Raw genomic sequence first — 17,689 nt, 5'->3', positions numbered from 1 at the left:
TGTCTAGATCATGATTTGAGGTTTTGATTGATAACAATGGCAGAAGTTGAGAGTTCAATGTTCAAGGACAGGTAGTTAATGAGAAATAATGGTTTCCTTTGTTTGTTTGTTCTCCTACTCATTTACAATTGCAAAGGAGAAAAATATGGTCATACTAATCAGCAAGTGAAAGTTTATAAATTGCCAGCAGATCAAGGTTAGGAAAAGGCAGATGTAACTGAGGACAAATCAAAAAAAGATGTTTGTTATAGCTATTGGTCTCATTGGTGAGATCTTGATAATCACCTTCCAGAAAAAAATGTGAAAAGAGATAACAACCATAGACCTAGTTGGGAATCTTCTGGAGTATAACTAAAAAGATTGTTTTGTTTAATTTAGAAAATGAACAGAAAATTAGAGTTACAATTCCTCTCTTTACTGTGAGGTAAACCACAGCTAACTGAGGAGAAAAAGTGATCAAATCAACAGGAAATAGCTATGACTTTTAGGTTTAACCTATGAAAAGTAAGCTATCAATTAGGTAGAGTAAGCACTGGGAGACTTGTTTTTTGAACAAACTTCCAATCACAGTATTAGAGGTAAAAATAAAATTACTAAGTTTTCAAATGGAGCTCAGTTAGTTTATAAGGAGTGAAATGAGTTGGCAAGGAATAGGAACCTGAGATTAATTTCTTGTCAGGCCTGTGTTTTTATGACATGACATCTGAAGACCTGAATGATGGAGAGAAACATTCTTTACCTGTCTATCACACTATTCAATTGGAGATGTCTCCTACACTGAAATAGGAAAAAAACCTGCTTCCTACATGTTTTAACTCCTGAACGGATGATTCTACCACTCCCTGTGGTTTAAAAGAAAAACAGTAGGATTAAAATTCAAACCCCCAGATCTGGCTAAATTAGCAAAGTTGTTTGTTTTGGTTTGTTTTTTTTCTTTCTTTGTGGGTTTTTTGTTTTGTTTGTATATTATTCCAGTTTGAAGTGAGTGTGCACTTAGTAAAGTGGGAGGAGTAAGGAGCAGGAAAATGAGCGTGGTTAGAGGACCTGCACTGCTTGTAATATTACAGTCCTCTTGAATGGTAACACATTTCAGACAGTGAATCTACAGTGTTACTCTGTCATAGGATAGACTACAGCTAATCTGTGCATACAAACATTTGCCATTTTCTGCTAAGTACTTTCTATTTTTAGATCAAAATAACAGACAATATCTTCAGCTTCCTCCACTCCTGTCTGAATTCCTTCCCTAGTTATGTTGCAGCGTAGCAGGGCTTATTGGTTATCTTGCGCATGAACATGTGAAAAAGCTCAGTTTTAAAATGCAGAAGCTTACAAAAGAAAATATTGCAAATAATATTTTATAGACTGCCAGATGATCATATGATGCTACTGACATATTTTCAGTTGATATTGATCGATGAAAGAAGAAAAAATATTTTGTTGTTCTTGCCTTGTCTTGTCTTTCTTTGACTTCTTTTTATAATATAAGAGTAGTTTTCATATTATCAAGTAATTTAACTTTTTGATTTATCAAGTAATTTAACTTTTTGATTTGCTCTTGAGTCACTATCCACATGGCAATATTTCAGTTCCAAGATCCCTTTTGCAGTGAACTGATTTGTTCTTTCTGAGCTGACTCCTGGATGAGATTTTAGAAACAGTTATCCCAAAGACCACAGAATAGACAGTATGAATGAGACCTCATCCTATGTAGATTTATCTGTCCCCCAAAAAATGTCAGCAGGTTTTATAAGGTCAGCTATCCCTTAAGTAATGCAAAATATTTATCCTTGGAGTAATGCAAAATATTTATCCTTGGCATCATAACAGCCTGCAACACAACCTTCAGACATAAACATGAGCAAAAGGGGAAAACTGAGCAAACAGCTTTGCAGAGTGGGCATAACCATCCTGCCTTAAAAGAATGTATCATTGAGGGCTTGTCAGCACAAGCTACTCTCCTCTTTGCTTATACCAGCAATACTTCATAGAGGGGATGAAAAGAAGAAACATCTATTTTAGTGAGAACAGCAGGTACTGAGCCTCCACAGCACTCTTTTTTCGTTGTTGTTTAGTAAAGCTGTGCAGCAAAATCTAAGACCTTGACATGACCCATGATGAACAATGAGGTGTGTGTCATTTTCTGGACTATCCTCAGGACTAAGCTGCCTGGCTTTTAATCAGGTCAAGACAGACTTATAATAAACTACAGTGTTGTTTCTATTTTGTTCTTACTGTCACGATAGTAGCTCCGTTTGATAACGCAGTCTCAGAGCATTATCACATAGGTAGCTTTCATACTGAATTAGCAAACTGTAACAAGAGGATAAGAAAACTAATGTAAGCTAGACAGTTCTTACAATAAGCTTCTGTATCTTTTCACTACAAAATGACATTTGTGACCTTTCTCTTCCCTTTTCAGTACAATCAGATGGTATGAAAAGCTCTGCTCTAGTGTTAAAAATAGATCACTGCAACTATTAAATGCTGTTCAGCAGGACATGGATATTGGCCTTGCAGCAAAAAAAAAAAAAAAACAACAAAGGCAACAACAGTCCATGTCATGCAATTCTGATTTCTTGGAAACATGTACAGAATTATATAGACAAATACAGTGTATTTCTCTGTTCACATTGTCTGCATTAGCTTGGCACTGTGGATCCATAACAATGAATAGCAGACCTATGAACTTAGAGAGCAGTTGGCAGCACTGCTTCCTTCAGATCAGAACCACACACTTGACTGCCTTTGTCAAATTAACACCCAGTACAGGCTTTATGTCAGCTGCATGTTGGCTGAAAGACAACAGGGAATGTCTGATCTGGTAAGAAGCTACATGGTGTAAATTATCCTGCAGATATTTTTTTAAGAGAGAGACAGAGTTTGATTCAGAGCTGCACTGTATATTGCATGCAGTGCTGCCTTTAAGTGTGTGCTAATGCCTGATCTCCTGCATTGTTCAGCGAGCAACCAAAGCACTTGCCTGTCCTGAGCTAACACTTAAAGATGCTTTCTCTAACTTGACTTATGAGTTAATTCATCTGCAGTCCCTTAGAGTTCTTCCTCAAAATTCATCAAGACAAGAAAATAGCCAGAAATTGAAAAAAGTTGTCCTGAGTACGTTCTCTCTCTCCACAGAAACTAAATCCATTGATTGTATTGTGGACATGAAGGTACTGACAGCCAGGCTGTCTTCTAAATTAACCCATTCAGGGAAAAGGTCATTCTCCTTCCTTTGTACAGTAAGCGAGTTACATCAAATCATAGTACGCTTTTTCATCATTTAAGTACACACACAATTGTATTATGTCATTTATTTAATCAATTACTAATTCATTTTACAACTACATCTGCACATTTTGTCATTCTCTGTATCTCTGAATAAAACTACTTTGAAGGTATGAAATCTTTTCACTTATGGATGTGAACACTTCCAAAGAAGGCGTACTTAAGTAGGTGTTGAAAATACCAATTTATTAGCTATTTTATTAGATTAAATACTAAATTAATCATTTATCATTGTACTCATTGAAGACTTCTGACCACCAGATATCTCCCAAGGGTTTGTTTAAATTTTTCTTTTCTTATCAGAGAGATGCCTGTCTTCTCTGGAGTGTAGTTTGGCAAAGGTTTATCAGGTTGAGGTTAATGGGATGAAGTTCAACAAGACCAAGTTCTGGGTCCTGCACTTTGGTCACAAAAACCCCAGGCAACACTACAGGCTTGGGGCAGAGTGGCTGGAAAGCAGCACAGAGGAAAAGAATCTGGGGCTGTTTAATCTAGAGAGTAGTAACTACATTTATTATTATGTTTCTAGCTGACACACAGATCACATATTGTTCAAAAAACAGAAAAGGAAAGTATAGATGTAGGGGCAAATATAGATGTAGGACACTTGGCAAACACAGTAAGAAAGAAAAAGGAAAAAAAAAAAGGAAGAAAATGCACACACACAAAAACCCAAACCAATAACTCTCTGGTATGCATCAGAAAAAGGGAAAAAAAGAACATCATAATTTCATATGTAGCTGCTCATTCACAAATAGCACAACTTGTTTTGTAATTCATCCACCACCATCTGCTCTTCTGTTCTTTCATCTTTGAAAGTTTTAGCCTGGTGCTGCCATACATCTGTAGGTGCTGATAACGTAACTACAACATATTATGCTTCACACTGATTTTCCAGACAAATCAAGCAGGTGCAGGAACACTGCACTGGCTTGCTGTGCCTATGCAAATTTAGGAAATATTAACCAGAGATCAAGGAACCTGATAATAAATGTTTTTTTTCTCTCTCAATGCTACCCTAAGGACTACATTCAAAGGTAGAGAAGTACTATATCTCCATTTTACAGACAAAAATCTTTGCCCTGAAATATTCTGTTTTTCAACTGCCAAGATAACACAAGATGAGAATTTGCTTACAGATAACCATTAAAAAAGGATTGTGTTCAGCCCACTGAAACATAAGAAGCCTATGACAAAGGCTGACTAAATAAAATTCAGTGCCTTAACAACATGGTCATCTTACCTCACTGAGAAGCAATGGCCTCCTTTTCAAATCACAGGCACAGCCACTAATTCCATGGCACCAGTATCTATCATGGGCAAAGTAACACAGCTTAAATCAACTGAACACTAAAGTCCATCTAATCCTCCATGGGCAAGATTTCTCTGCACAGATATCATTCATATTTGGCTTTCAAAGTGGGGAATTTGTAATGTGAGGAATAGAAGGGAAAAAGTGAAAGCTTATGATGTTATATTTGTTTCTTTTTTCTCTAAATCTCTAGCTAAATGAAGCTAAACAGAAGAATTTTGCCTTGTCAACCTTTTGCACAGGGATAGTAACTGTAATTTTATGGTTTAAACTAGGGCCTAGGAGATAGCAAACTCCAGCTTACCATGTGAATCTGCCCCTTGGCAATCATGTGAGTTTGTGCTGGAGGCTGGGGCCCTTCTGAACCTTAGTTACATGGTTTATGTGCACACCATGGAAAGCAAAGCTGTTATGTAGAAATTCAAGTGTGAGTGAGGGAATAGGAAATCTAAATAATTAACAAATCTGGATTTGGTCAAAGATGTTCCATATCACAACTTCCTCTCTTCTCCTGTATTTGGATATATGCTGGGTGCATTTTGTGAACTGAAAATAACAATAATAAAAAATAATCCTTACTCTAGAACATAGGCTTTTATCTTGGGGATTCTTGTTTTTTTTGAACAATTTTCAGTTTGAGCCTGAAAGACAAGCAGCAATTCAGGACTTCTCTCGGAAGATACTAATTAGATACATTCTTCTCTGTTTTGTTTGATATTTGTTTTCACAGAAGTCTATGAAATAAATTTTAGGACCAGGGAAAATTATTTCAAACTGTAAGAGAGGAGGTTTAGATTGCATATAAGAAAAAAGTTTCTTATGATAAGGGTAGTGAAGCACTGGAACAGGTTGCCGTGTAGAGGCACTGGATGCCCCATCTCTGGAGGCATTCAAGGTCAGGCTGGACAGAGCTCTGAGCACTTGATCTAGCTGTAGGTGTCCCTTTTCACTGCAGGGGAGTTGAACCAGATAACCTTTAAAAGTTCCTTCCAAATCAAACGATTCTATGATTCTAAGTCAATATTTCACTTAGAATCCCTCTTTTGAATCTCAAATGTTTGTCTGCCTTGTTACTGCTCAAGGTTTTCCAGGGGCCTTCTATTTCCCAAGATATCTCCCTTGACTTTTACATTTGCAATGAAAAGTAAATTTTGCTTTTAGAACACTTCTGCAGATTTAAATAATAATAATAGCATAGTATCCAAAACATCCTTCTATATTTCAAAGTATTAATCCTCATCAAAATTTGTTTTCTCTACTACAGTGCTTTATTTTAAGTTTGTACTAAATGCCCACATTTCTTAGCAAGCTTGTGGAAAACTTTAACCAGTCTAACTTGCCTTAAAGTCTACGAGTTCTCTACTTTACTTTCAGCTAGAATTAGAAATAATAACTTGTGTGGATTGACTGCAATATAATCAAATTGAATCTTTTCAGAAACACCAGGGACAATTGGATCAAAAAAAAGAAAAAGTTGTCAGTTGGAGAAATAAGACTTTTGTGTCCTTCATTTTTGTCACTCACTTTCTTATCCTGTATAAACTTATTTCTGCAAAACTACTCATAACTCCACTAAAATAGATAATTGATAGATAATATTGTAGTAATGTATGTAGAGGATGTATGAACGAGTATGAAGAGTTGCTCTCTGGGACATAAATTAGCAATATGCACAACAGATTATCTAACTTTATAAGATACTAGTATCCATGTTGAGTTTGAGTGTGGAAAATAAGAATTTATTTCTCAGAGCTTGAGAGGCGTAATAGTTAGTAGAGTTTCCATCAGTGTATGTATCCATAACAACAAATTGGTCTGTTCTGCATAGAGAAGAATTTAATTAAGGAACATCTGTGTTGAAAATGCAATCTTGTGTTGAGTTCTAGCATAGTTTAAAAGACTTCAGAAGACACTTTATCCATCATGACATTCTTTGTTCCAATGTTTTAGTTACAACTGCAGAAAAATTAATGCATTGCTCATAGTCTAATTTTGTCTCTCTTCACCTCCTATGTACTGCATCTTGAGCTTCTCTCTACTATAATTTAGAGGGTCTTTTGATCCTTTATTGAAATGTTCTGATGAGATGTTCCTGATGTTTAGTCAATCAATTTTCTTTCTGATCCTTTCCTTGACTCTTCTACCTCAAAATAATTCCACACAAATTCAGGCATCTTCTGAGCACAAAAAATGTCATCAGAGAGCCTCAGGGAAAAGGAATTTACCACCACAATTCTTAGGCACCATCATTACATTATTATTCATGCTTTTCTCTCAGTTTTCATGTCTTTCTTTGGACTTCACAGAGAGAAAAAAAAAAACTGATATAAAAGAAACTTCCCAAGCATTTTACATTTTTATTTTAAAAATTGAATGTTGTGTGCTTTCATGAAAAAAAATGGGATATGAAAACATAACAGCATATCTGTCAATGTATATAGCTATACTACAGATACATAGTAAAGGGTTTCTTTCTTTCTTTGTTTAAGCTGCCTGACTGATGTAAAAAAAAAAATAGTCAAAAGTTTTCTTCTCAAGGTTCTTTGAGGATTTTGCTGAAAGGTGAGAAAATCAGTTGTTGATACAGCAACTTCATTTCAGACGTGGACTGAAGGACACACTCAACAATCAATCTGCTTCTATGAAATGTAGGCAAAGAAAATAAATGATAAAATATTCTGCATTTATATAGATAATTCTATGTACTCTTTTCAAACAAGTTCAGTGTGATGGACAAAAATCTTTATTACTATAAGACAATAAAATACTGAGATTGTTAGTGAATTCTCAGAAGTCCTACAGAAAAGAGATCTAAACTGAGAAAAACTGAGATATGACTCCCTCTTGCCCTCTTCCATAGAGTCATAGAATCTTTTGAGCTGGAAAGAACACTTAAAGGTCGTCTAGCCCAACTCCCATGCAGTGAACAGGGACACCTACAGCTCGATCAGGAACTCAAAGCCCCATCAACCTGACCTTGAATGTCTTCAGGGTGAGGCATCCCCCAACTCTTTGGACAACCTGTGCCAGTGCCTCACCATCCTTATTGCAAAAAAACCTTCTTCCTTACATCCTATCTAAACCTTTCCTCTTTTAGTTTGAAACCATTTCCCCTTGTCCTACCACAACAGACCCTGATAAAGAGTCTATCCCCTTCCTTCTTATACTCACCCTTTAGATACTGAAAGGCTGATCTCAGGTCTCTCCAGAACCATCACTTCTGCAGGCTGACCAGCCCCAATTCACATTGCTTTATCAAGGAAACTACTAATTCTTGAGAGGATCAGGGCTAGTTTAATTCCTTTTAAATTCAGTCTTGAGGAAGGTTATTCCATAGCAACATTTGTTGAATAATGTATCAGTATGAAGGCTGCTCAAGAAGCTCTGTGAATGTACCATGTTTGAAACTCCATGTGAATATACACTCTAAGAAGCTGAAGTACTATATGCAGTTCATGGACAAATCAAAGAAAGCTATCAGTTATCAAGCCACATAACAGCATGGTGTATTATCACAACAACATAATTTCAGTGCAAAATATGATTTTCTAAAAAAAATCAGGAAAATATGTATATATGTGACTATGCCACTTTGGCTGTCAGCTTTAAATAATGAGTTATCATACAATAAAAAAAAAGTGAGGGAAAAGTGTCTTGAGTCAGATATTTATCTCCTAACATTTTTACATGAGATTTAGTAATTTAATGGGATTATATTTAGTTAATGCCTCAGATACAACTGAGGAAAATATACTGCATATTCTGTAGATTCAAATTGTTTGTGCTTTGTTTCAGTTACTTCTGCAGAGCATGTGGATATCAGAAGATGATCAGAACTGAAGGCTTTCCTACTATTAGTATTAACACTAATTTATAGTATATTCTTCTCAGAATTTACCTCTCAAAATAAGAAAGGCATTGAACAAAAACTTCCCAGAATAAGGTGGCTTGCAGGAAGATATCCACCACTGTATTAGTGACTCATTTTAGACCAATTACAAGCTGAATGTAGAGTATTCAAACAAGATACAGGTAAGACAATGCAAGCAATCTTGGTGATTTAGCTGCTGCAGTTGAATAATAGAAATAACTTCTCAATTAGAAACAAGAATCATGCAAAGGAAGGAAAAAGACAAGAGTTTTACTGATATTTACATACACATGCATCCTGGAATTGCTGAAGTCAAAGGCCTTTTCTCTCCTCTAGTAAGTTTGAGAACTCAGTCATTTACCAGAGTGGATGACTCCAAAACACAATGATGAAAGGTAATAAAGTCCTAATGGTATTCAGCAGGATGATATAAAGAGCTGAAAAGTCTCAGCATCTGCCACCCTGAATTCTGTGAGATGACTGATTTTTAGAGTACAAATTAAAAGCTAAAATAAGCCAAAGCTTAAGGAAAAGATATGACAGAAGTGAACATCAGTGCTCTCAGGGGTGACCCAAGAATCATTCAGGGGTTCTCTCTATGCTCAGAACAGCAGTTTAGAGCTAGAGATGTTCACACAGGTCAAGATATTCAAGCAGAAAGTGGACTAAAGGCTACTAACAGTCTTGTCCCTTAACTTTGTAATGCAAACAGGTTTTTCTCTACAGTAAACAAGAAAGGTAGTATAACTTGGAAAACTTCTAGAAGGTCAGTCTGAGATTTTGACCTTTTTGCACTGATTCTGGAATGCAAAACAAGACACCTCCATGGCAATGAGATGCAGATGGCAAAGGGACTGGAAGGAAGAAGAAACTGTGATAGATATCTACGTGTTCATTACACTTCCAAAATGCTGAACTTTCTTTTGAGAGAACGTACTTTGGAGATGACTTCTGGAACAATTGCATGCTGATTGTAGTATGTGCCAGGAGGCAAGGCTCCTAAGATCTTAGCTTTTCAAAGCTTCAGGGAATTTGAATCAAGAGATATATCTCAGTATAATCTCTTGCAGGGGATAATTATGGAAAAAAATTCTCTCAATTCCTCTTTCTTTGGGACATCCAGAAGCTCACCAGAACAAAATATGATTTCCTGCAGTTCTGATGGGGAGATAAGTTTGTTTTCTTTAGAAGACAAATAAATCTAGAAATATCTCCTACTTTTCTGATGTTAGTTCTCAGAGTGTGTGTATCTTAAAGCATTTTAGTCTTAAACATACATATTGCACATGCAATGTTTGAATAATATCCTCCATATTGCTGTTTACATATGTAAACAGTTACGTTTTATTTTCTCTCTTCACTTCTAATCTTAATCCTGGGTAGTGAAAATATCTGGATAATCGTCTCTACTGTGGAAGGGAAACAAACAGTGTAAACATAGAAAAGAAAAAAAAATGTGGGACTAACAAGGTTAAGGGTAAGAATTAAAGAACTTAAAGAGAAAGAAAAGAAAAAAAGAATAATCTTAAAGGAGACAAGGAGAAATGAGAAAGAAACTAGAAAAGCAGCAGTCTGTAAAAGAAAAATGGACCAGCATATGGTGTAAGAGAAAAATGACAAGGGGAAATGCAGGAAAGGACAACAAAACAGAACTGAGTGTAACAGATTTTGAAAGGGGAACTTCAAGCATCTCAAGGTCTCAGCATGTGGCTTTTTTTTCCCACACTTTCACAAAGATAGAAAGAAATTTTTGTGGCAGTGTTGTCACAAAATAAAAAGTATAAATATGTCAAAAATAACAAGCTGTCTTGGATTGTGTGGTAATTATAATAAATTTGGGAATGAACTCAGCTTTATTTCACCAGCAGGCATTTGCAATAATAGAAACAACAGCAGTAAAACCAAATATGATTTCAAGAGGAAGCACTAATAAAGAATTACAATAAAACAAAGAGTGAAGGATTTTTATTTGATTGTTTGTTTTCTTGGAATAAATATGACAGACTCCGAAGGTAAGAGAAAAATAAAAGATGTTAGGAAAAACTGAAATGTAAATATGGCACTGAGAAGGAAAGGAAAGGGTGGAAGAGGATAGAAGACCTAGTTTAATCACCTACCAGAACGTTTTTTAGTTTATGAATTCACTCATTCATCTTAATCTCATCACAATATCACATCTGAATGCCTAAAGGCCAGAAATGGTTTAATTTCACCTCTCTTCCCCAACAGGCAACTGAGAGATGATGATATCAATTCATTATTCTTGTTCAGTAGTTATCTCTGCTTTCAATGTGATAGCAAAACAAACTGCCTGATCTGCAGTAGAGCATTCAGCATGCAGTTTCCAAGTCAACAATGTCCACTTTTGATAGTACTGCCTTGGGAAATATGAGGGAAGGCCCTTGGGTGTTTACCTGTAGTGCACAAGGATACCAGATAAAGTAGATGACATGGATTTGGGCATCTTCCCTTCCCTCCGCTCTTAAAATCCCACAGAACTCACACTGTGGCAGTACAAGCATTCTGACTTCTGATGTCAAAATATTGTCCCTGTCTTTTCACACCCAGGCTGAGTACTAGAAAAGAGACATGACCTCTCAAGATGGAGATGAACAATGTTTTAAGAATGAGACAACCCCCTCTGACCTGAAATTATTATGAATCTCTGGCTTCCTAAGTGCCTAGGTTCTTTTCATCTTACCTCATCCAATATTTGATATTTATTACCATCACTTTGGTCAATATAAAGTTCTTTATAGTCATTACAAAGGCAGAAATACAATGAAAATGACATGAAAGTTTGAAAATTATGAAACAGCTAAACAATGATGTTACCTTGCAGATATTAGCTAACATTCTTTACACTCAAGGGTAATATTCAAGTAAAAAATAGCTGCATGTTCTAAAAATGGTTTGGGGAATTTCTGTTTGTTTTGTTGTTGTTATTGGAATTTTTTGGTGCTTCTTTCTTTTTTTTATGTTTGTTTGGTTTGGTTTGTTTTACTATAACCTTTAAGATATGTTTTTAAGAAAGTTTTGTCTGTCAATTCAAGGGAAGCATTATTTGTACAACTAACTAAGATCCAGTGACCTCCCATACAGATATCCTCAAACAAGAAACAAACAGGATAAGGAGTATTGAAGGGAAGAGGAATTATCTCTAAGACGCATTTCATAACACTGAAGAAACTGTCCTTGTGATATTAATGAAAATAAAGCTAAAAGAAATCTGTGATAAGGAAGAAAACAAACAGAGATAAAAGTAATCCCAGTTTATAATCCTTTTATAAACTTTTCCAGAAGGTAGAACTTTTCTCTAGTCCTTGTGTGAGTCTGGGAAGTTATATTTCAAGAAACAAACTTGAACATAATGGTCATTGACTTCTATTTAACTTTTCAGATTAAACAAAATTAATCAGAAAAAATTATTGTCCTGATACAGTCAGATGGAAATAAGGTGAAAGTCTTGAAGACCGCTGTTAGTAAACTGGCAATGGGAAAAATTAGAGCTTTAGTGGCTTTTTTACACCTTTGTTCTGGGATCGCTGGAGCTGGCTGATGGAGTATATCTCTACAACCACGCAAAAAAATATATATTGGATGAGAGAGCACTTGGCTTTCATGCAGTCATTAGGAACTAACTACTATTTTCATCTTCCTTACAATGATCTTGGTGTTGTACTACATTTGGCGTAACTTGCAAAGTTAAAGAAGAAGCGGTACTAGGTAACTAAGTCTTATTTTCAATTTATAAATGCATTTTCTACACAAAGAAATCACAACAAAATTATTCCTTTTTTTTGTTTTGTTCTTGTTAGGCTTTTTGTTTGATGGTTTGTTTGTTTTAATTTGATTTGGTTTGGGTTTTGATTATATTTATGTAATAACTATAAAATAGTCATTAAATAGTCATTAAATAAACATTGATCAGATTTCTTTTCCTTCAGGTGTGAACTAGATATAGATACAAGCCTGCTACAAATAGATTTGTAATATTTTCTCATAGAACTATAATCATAAAGCTTTTTTTAAAAAATGTAGCAAAAGAACATAGTTAAATCTGCAGAGAATACAGATAATTATTTCAGGAAGGGAAAGATTAAACTCCAAATACTATGGCAAGTTCAGAATATAAATGGAAAACGGCAACTATTGTGGAAGAAAACACGAAAATAAATTGAAACTTGGGGAAAAGATGGAAAGAGTAAGGATAAAACTGATATTTCATTTACTGTTTAATTCATCTAAAATTCTAATTTCAGTATCCATCTTTCCTACTCTATTTTGTGTATAACAAAACTTTCATCAATACAGCATAAGGAAATCAAGTGCTTGAGTTCTGTCCTCTCCCCTGGAAACACTGGAGGATATTTTATTAATCATTGCTCTTGCTTCATGCCTCTCCCTCTTGAAGGTGAGGAAGCAGTGACAAAGCTAAGCAGAGATTATTATTTACATTTTTGGCTCTAATCCCTTTGTCTTTAGAATGTCACCAGAAATGAGTTTGGAGACCTGTACAGGCAAGTAAACTGTATGGGGAAAAGAATTTTACCAGGACATCCTGATCATGTTAATAAACAAATTGATAAATAATGTCTCATTTATTTCAGGAGGATTTTTTTTCATGCCTAATTTAGGAAGAATCTTAAGAGCAGTCATTGTGTGGCTCTTCTGATCTTGGTCCATGTTCATAGGATGATCAGAAAGAGCAGATGCCCCATCACTGCTGTACAGTGGGGCTATGCTGAGGCTTCACCATGGTGGTTTTCATCTGCTTTCCTGCAGAACTTTACAGTAAGGGCTCTTGAGGAACTTTTGGATCTCTGTTGATGCAGCTTGCACAGCACTGAGCTAAGGAAAAAACATAATTCTGAGCATGAGTGGAATTTGAATTTTATTATATACTGTACTGCACCTCCAAACAGTATTTTGATTTTTTTTTTCTTTTTTCCTTTCTTTTTTTTTTCTGAGTGTGCAGGTGGTCCGGCACTGGAACAGGTTCTCCAAAGCAGTGGTCATGGCACCAAGCTTCCCCAGTTCAAGGAGCGTTTGGACAATGCTGTCAGATACAGGGTTTGAATATTTGGTGGTCTTGGAAGGAGATTGCATTTGAAGTCCATGATCCTTTCAGATCCCTTCCAATATAAGCTAAGATTCAATGATTCTATGAGTTTAATCATCCACCAAGCATTTTTTACTCTTCTGTTTACACATGCCTCCTACTGTTAACATACATTATTTTGTAAACAATAATTAAAATATCAGTTTAAAATGTTATATTCACCATTTACCCAGCAATTTTAGACAGTGATTTCACCCCAAGACTAAGTGAATCACTCTCTTCATTAGTTTTGTAGATTGGAATGAAACTCTCACCATATTGATTTGTAATCTAGCAGTATCTCAATTCCCGCAGAGAGAATATGCAGCTTAAAAATACTACAGCTGAGCTGAGAACCTCAGAGAAGAATTGTCTAACACATTCTTGGATAAAACACAGCAGGATTTGTTGAAGAATATATTTCATTGAGCATAAGTGAAACTTCATATAAACACAAGGTATTAAAAGAGCCTTAGAAAAAACTCACACCTACCCAACGCAACAGCAAATCATGAGACATATTTGTGATCCAAGCAGTCAACTCAACATGGAAATTTTCTGCATTGGGCAGCTGGGTTCACATACATACAACCATATACAATATACATTGTAATCAACAACTCACTAAACTACTTAAAAATGAAAACAAACCACTATGAAATAGAGTTGAACAAAAGAATCCGTTTTGAAGAGAGACTTAACCATTTAATTTGCTATAAGTTATAGTGGAATCCTGACATAAATAAACCTGATTCAGAATATAATTACATTGATTGTCTGTATGTTTCTCTGTAGTTTCTGTGTCTTAATTTCCCTCCAGGTTATCTTATAATTAGTTTTGCATCTTTGGAAGCATATTCTGTTCCTATGTCACACTAGCTATGTCTTGTACAGCATTTGTACCATCCAATTTTAAGCTTCTCATGCAAAAGATCCTATAGCTGAGAACCAATATTTGAGAGTTCTGTAAATTTTTACCTCTGTTTCAGTCCCATTTTCTTTCATTCAAATGTATCATGAATCTGGCAGTCTTGAACTGAGAATCTGAAATCGTGTCTTGTACTTGATTTGCTAGTTCAGTGCATTGTTTTCTTTCAATGTGTTCTTATTCTTCCTCTTTATTAAACTGGATTGCAAGAGAGTAAAATTTGTGTAGAAAAAATAATAAAGAGGAAAAAGATAAAAATGCATGTTATTTCAGATGTTATAAGATGTTAGGGACATTTAAAAACAGAAATCCCTTGATGACCAACATATTTGACTAAGAACAAAGTAGGTGAAACAATAAGTGCATAAGGTCTTGACTGCATTTCTATAACTTGAGAGTGCTTCTCCTAAGCTGTAGTACAGGGCTTAGAGAGTCACATTTTCCAAATGACACATAAAATGTTGGCAAAGCATCCTGAATGCCAGTTTCAGCTTTGAATTAACTATGATCAGGATAACAGAGTGTATTGAAGGATATGCTCCAGTTACTACTAAAGATACTGCAACCTTCACAAAATCTTTGCTTTGAGAAGTTGACAAAGTCAAAAGAATTTGAGCTACAAAACTGGATATATATAGGATCAGGAAAGAAATAATTGATTTGATGGCAATTAGGTGAACATCTATCAAAGGATCCCTGAAGCTATCTACATAGCATTGCATCTTCTTGGTGTGTTTCCACAGAGAAGTAATTAATAGGCCTGAAGTTACCATAGATAGTACCAGAGGAAAAAAGCAACCTGTAAAGTAAAGAAGAAGCAGGTACAGATGTGAACTATCCCAGCCACTGGTACGTGCTGTGCTATTCTCTCCACAGTTCCCCGTTGATCTGCAGAGGTAGGTGTTGGGTGTAATCCATAATAAAGGAAATGAAGTTACAGAAGAGATCACCAGTGATCCTAGGAGCAGCCATGGGATCATCGCAGATATTCTGAGCTTGATTTGTAGCAATAACCACTGAGTGACATTGATTATTTTAACACAGTAGAGGACATAGAGCCAAGTACTGAACCACAAACTGGCATGGTTTACAAACATCCATATAGCACCAAAAGTTTTGTACAGAGAAGCCAATTTAAACACATCTGTAAAGTAGAGACTGTGAATGTACATCATTACAGTCACCTGCAAAATAAATCTTGATGTGCTTAGGAAGATCAGAATCATATCAGCTGCAGATATTTTTTTGCTTTTTATCCAGTTAATGCTATTAACAGCTGTAATAAATCCATTTCCCATAAATCCAACAACGACCTCAATAGCAACAATGCACATTGAAACGATGAGAACTGGTGGTAACATCTTGCTGCTCTGGTCACTTCTGCCCATGGAGAACTTGTGAAGAACTCCTCTAACTTGTGGAGCTGTGCATGAAGATGAACAGACCACACGGTATATTACTAGCTCTGGTCCCAGACTGCTCACTTTATATCTAAGAAGAAGAACACATCTGGAATTGATAGCAGAAAATGATTGCTGGGATTGTTCCTGAGTTTGCAAATTAGAGAAGGACTTAGCAATTAATTCTAAGCTTTCACATACAGAAGATTTGCTTACATTTTTCATTAGGGATATGAGATCATCAGCTGTATTAACTTTCCCATCTTTCATCCTATTATATTCCTGCCTAGCGTGACAGAAGGCTCTATGACTCTGTGGTTTGACTGTACCTGATAATGTGGAAGGGATGTACCACACAATCCAACATAGGCAGCTTGTTAGGAGATAACAAGAGATTACTCATCCACAGACTCATTAATTCAATCTATGAAAGTAATCGTAAAATCATAGAAGTGTTTGAGTTGGAAGACCTCTTAAATTTTATCTTGTCCAACTTGCCTGCAATTAACAGGGACGTTTATAGCTAAATCAGGTAATACTGGCACAGTAGTATTGTCAATAAATGCTTTCTTGAATTATAGGCATATGAAGGAAGAAAGGAACACTTTGACAACAGGGTAGGAAGTATCTGAGGTCATTTGGCTACTAGAAAAATACTTGAAGTTTCTAGACAATAAATTATTTATTGTTTTTTTGAAGAGAATTTTGTTCTGGCATCCATTTCTAAACAAAGTAAAATGACTCAAAGTGAAAGACAGACCAAGCTTCTAATCAGAATGCTATAAAACCTGCCAGTTGGATTTAGTGTTTACCATTATGCCTAAGCTTCAAGTGTTTGATGGATCGTACAGCAGTGAAATAGCTAATTTAAACCAGTACAAATGCTGGTTTAAATAATCAATTTACTGAAATGAAAATCTCTGTATCTTTGTTTTTCTGTCAATACTTCAGTCATTTTGAATTTACATTGAAGCTTAGGGCCTACTTATGACAATAACTGGAAGATATTTCTTCAACATTTGAGCATACTATCTTCATCATAGGGAAGGGAAGGGGAGTGAAGGGAAGGAAAAACGGAAAAGTGTAATTTGATTACTACAGTCTAGTTTTAAGTTACACGTATAAACCGTACTGAACACAGAATATATATTACATAATTACAGTAGACAGTTACCTTAAAAATGTAGTTATTAAGTTACTCAAGGGAACATGAGAATAGTGCTTTATTTTTATGCACTTATAAGAAACAGCACTGTAATTGTCAAGTAGAACAAACTACACTGGAAGATAACAGTCTAGAAAACTGCAGGACCAAAATGAATGCTTATCTGTTCCAGAAAACATTTGCAAGATTCTATTCTGCCTTCATATCCACCATCAAAATGAGAATTTTAAAGAAAATCAAATCTAATGTCTATCTACTACTTTATTTTTTTTCTCCGAGTGAGCCTCAGAATTGGAATAGCTACTTGGGAGAGAAAGGAACATTCCCGACTTGAGGATTCCCAACAGTTCATTGACAAAGATGCCATCAAACAACCTGTGCATCCTGGTAGCATTTAAGACTTTATGGGTCAGGTTAATCAGGTAGCCTGTCACTCAGTACTCTGTCATAGAGTTATACCTAATGGTCTTTGTGCCCATATATGGCTTTTATACACTTTTTTCTTCTTGCTTTTTTTATTCCTAGTCAGTCAAGAGCTTCCTGATCTGTAATGGTACTACAATTTTGGGGGGTTCTCCAGAGGATGATGGACGCTGATTGTATACCTACGAGCACCATTGTACA

The 17,689-nt window shown here is 35.6% G+C and overlaps 1 protein-coding gene across 1 annotated transcript; it reads right to left on the bottom strand.

Annotated features, from left to right (window-relative positions):
- On the bottom strand, positions 14,926-15,861 carry LOC110394696 (taste receptor type 2 member 40-like). The gene has a single exon (XM_021388666.1). The coding sequence runs from the start codon at positions 15,859-15,861 to the stop codon at positions 14,926-14,928; it is 936 nt and encodes a 311-aa protein (XP_021244341.1).

Source organism: Numida meleagris, chromosome 1 (genome assembly GCF_002078875.1).
Source record: "Numida meleagris isolate 19003 breed g44 Domestic line chromosome 1, NumMel1.0, whole genome shotgun sequence".
Taxonomy (NCBI): Eukaryota; Metazoa; Chordata; class Aves; order Galliformes; family Numididae; genus Numida; species Numida meleagris.
The sequence above is the reverse complement of the archived record's forward strand: the minus strand, read 5'-3'. Positions and strand labels throughout refer to the sequence as shown.

What these genes read in the sequence shown, in the direction of transcription:
- LOC110394696 (XM_021388666.1), bottom strand. Translation starts at nt 15,861, where the DNA reads ATGTTACCACCAGTTCTCATCGTTTCAATGTGCATTGTTGCTATTGAG.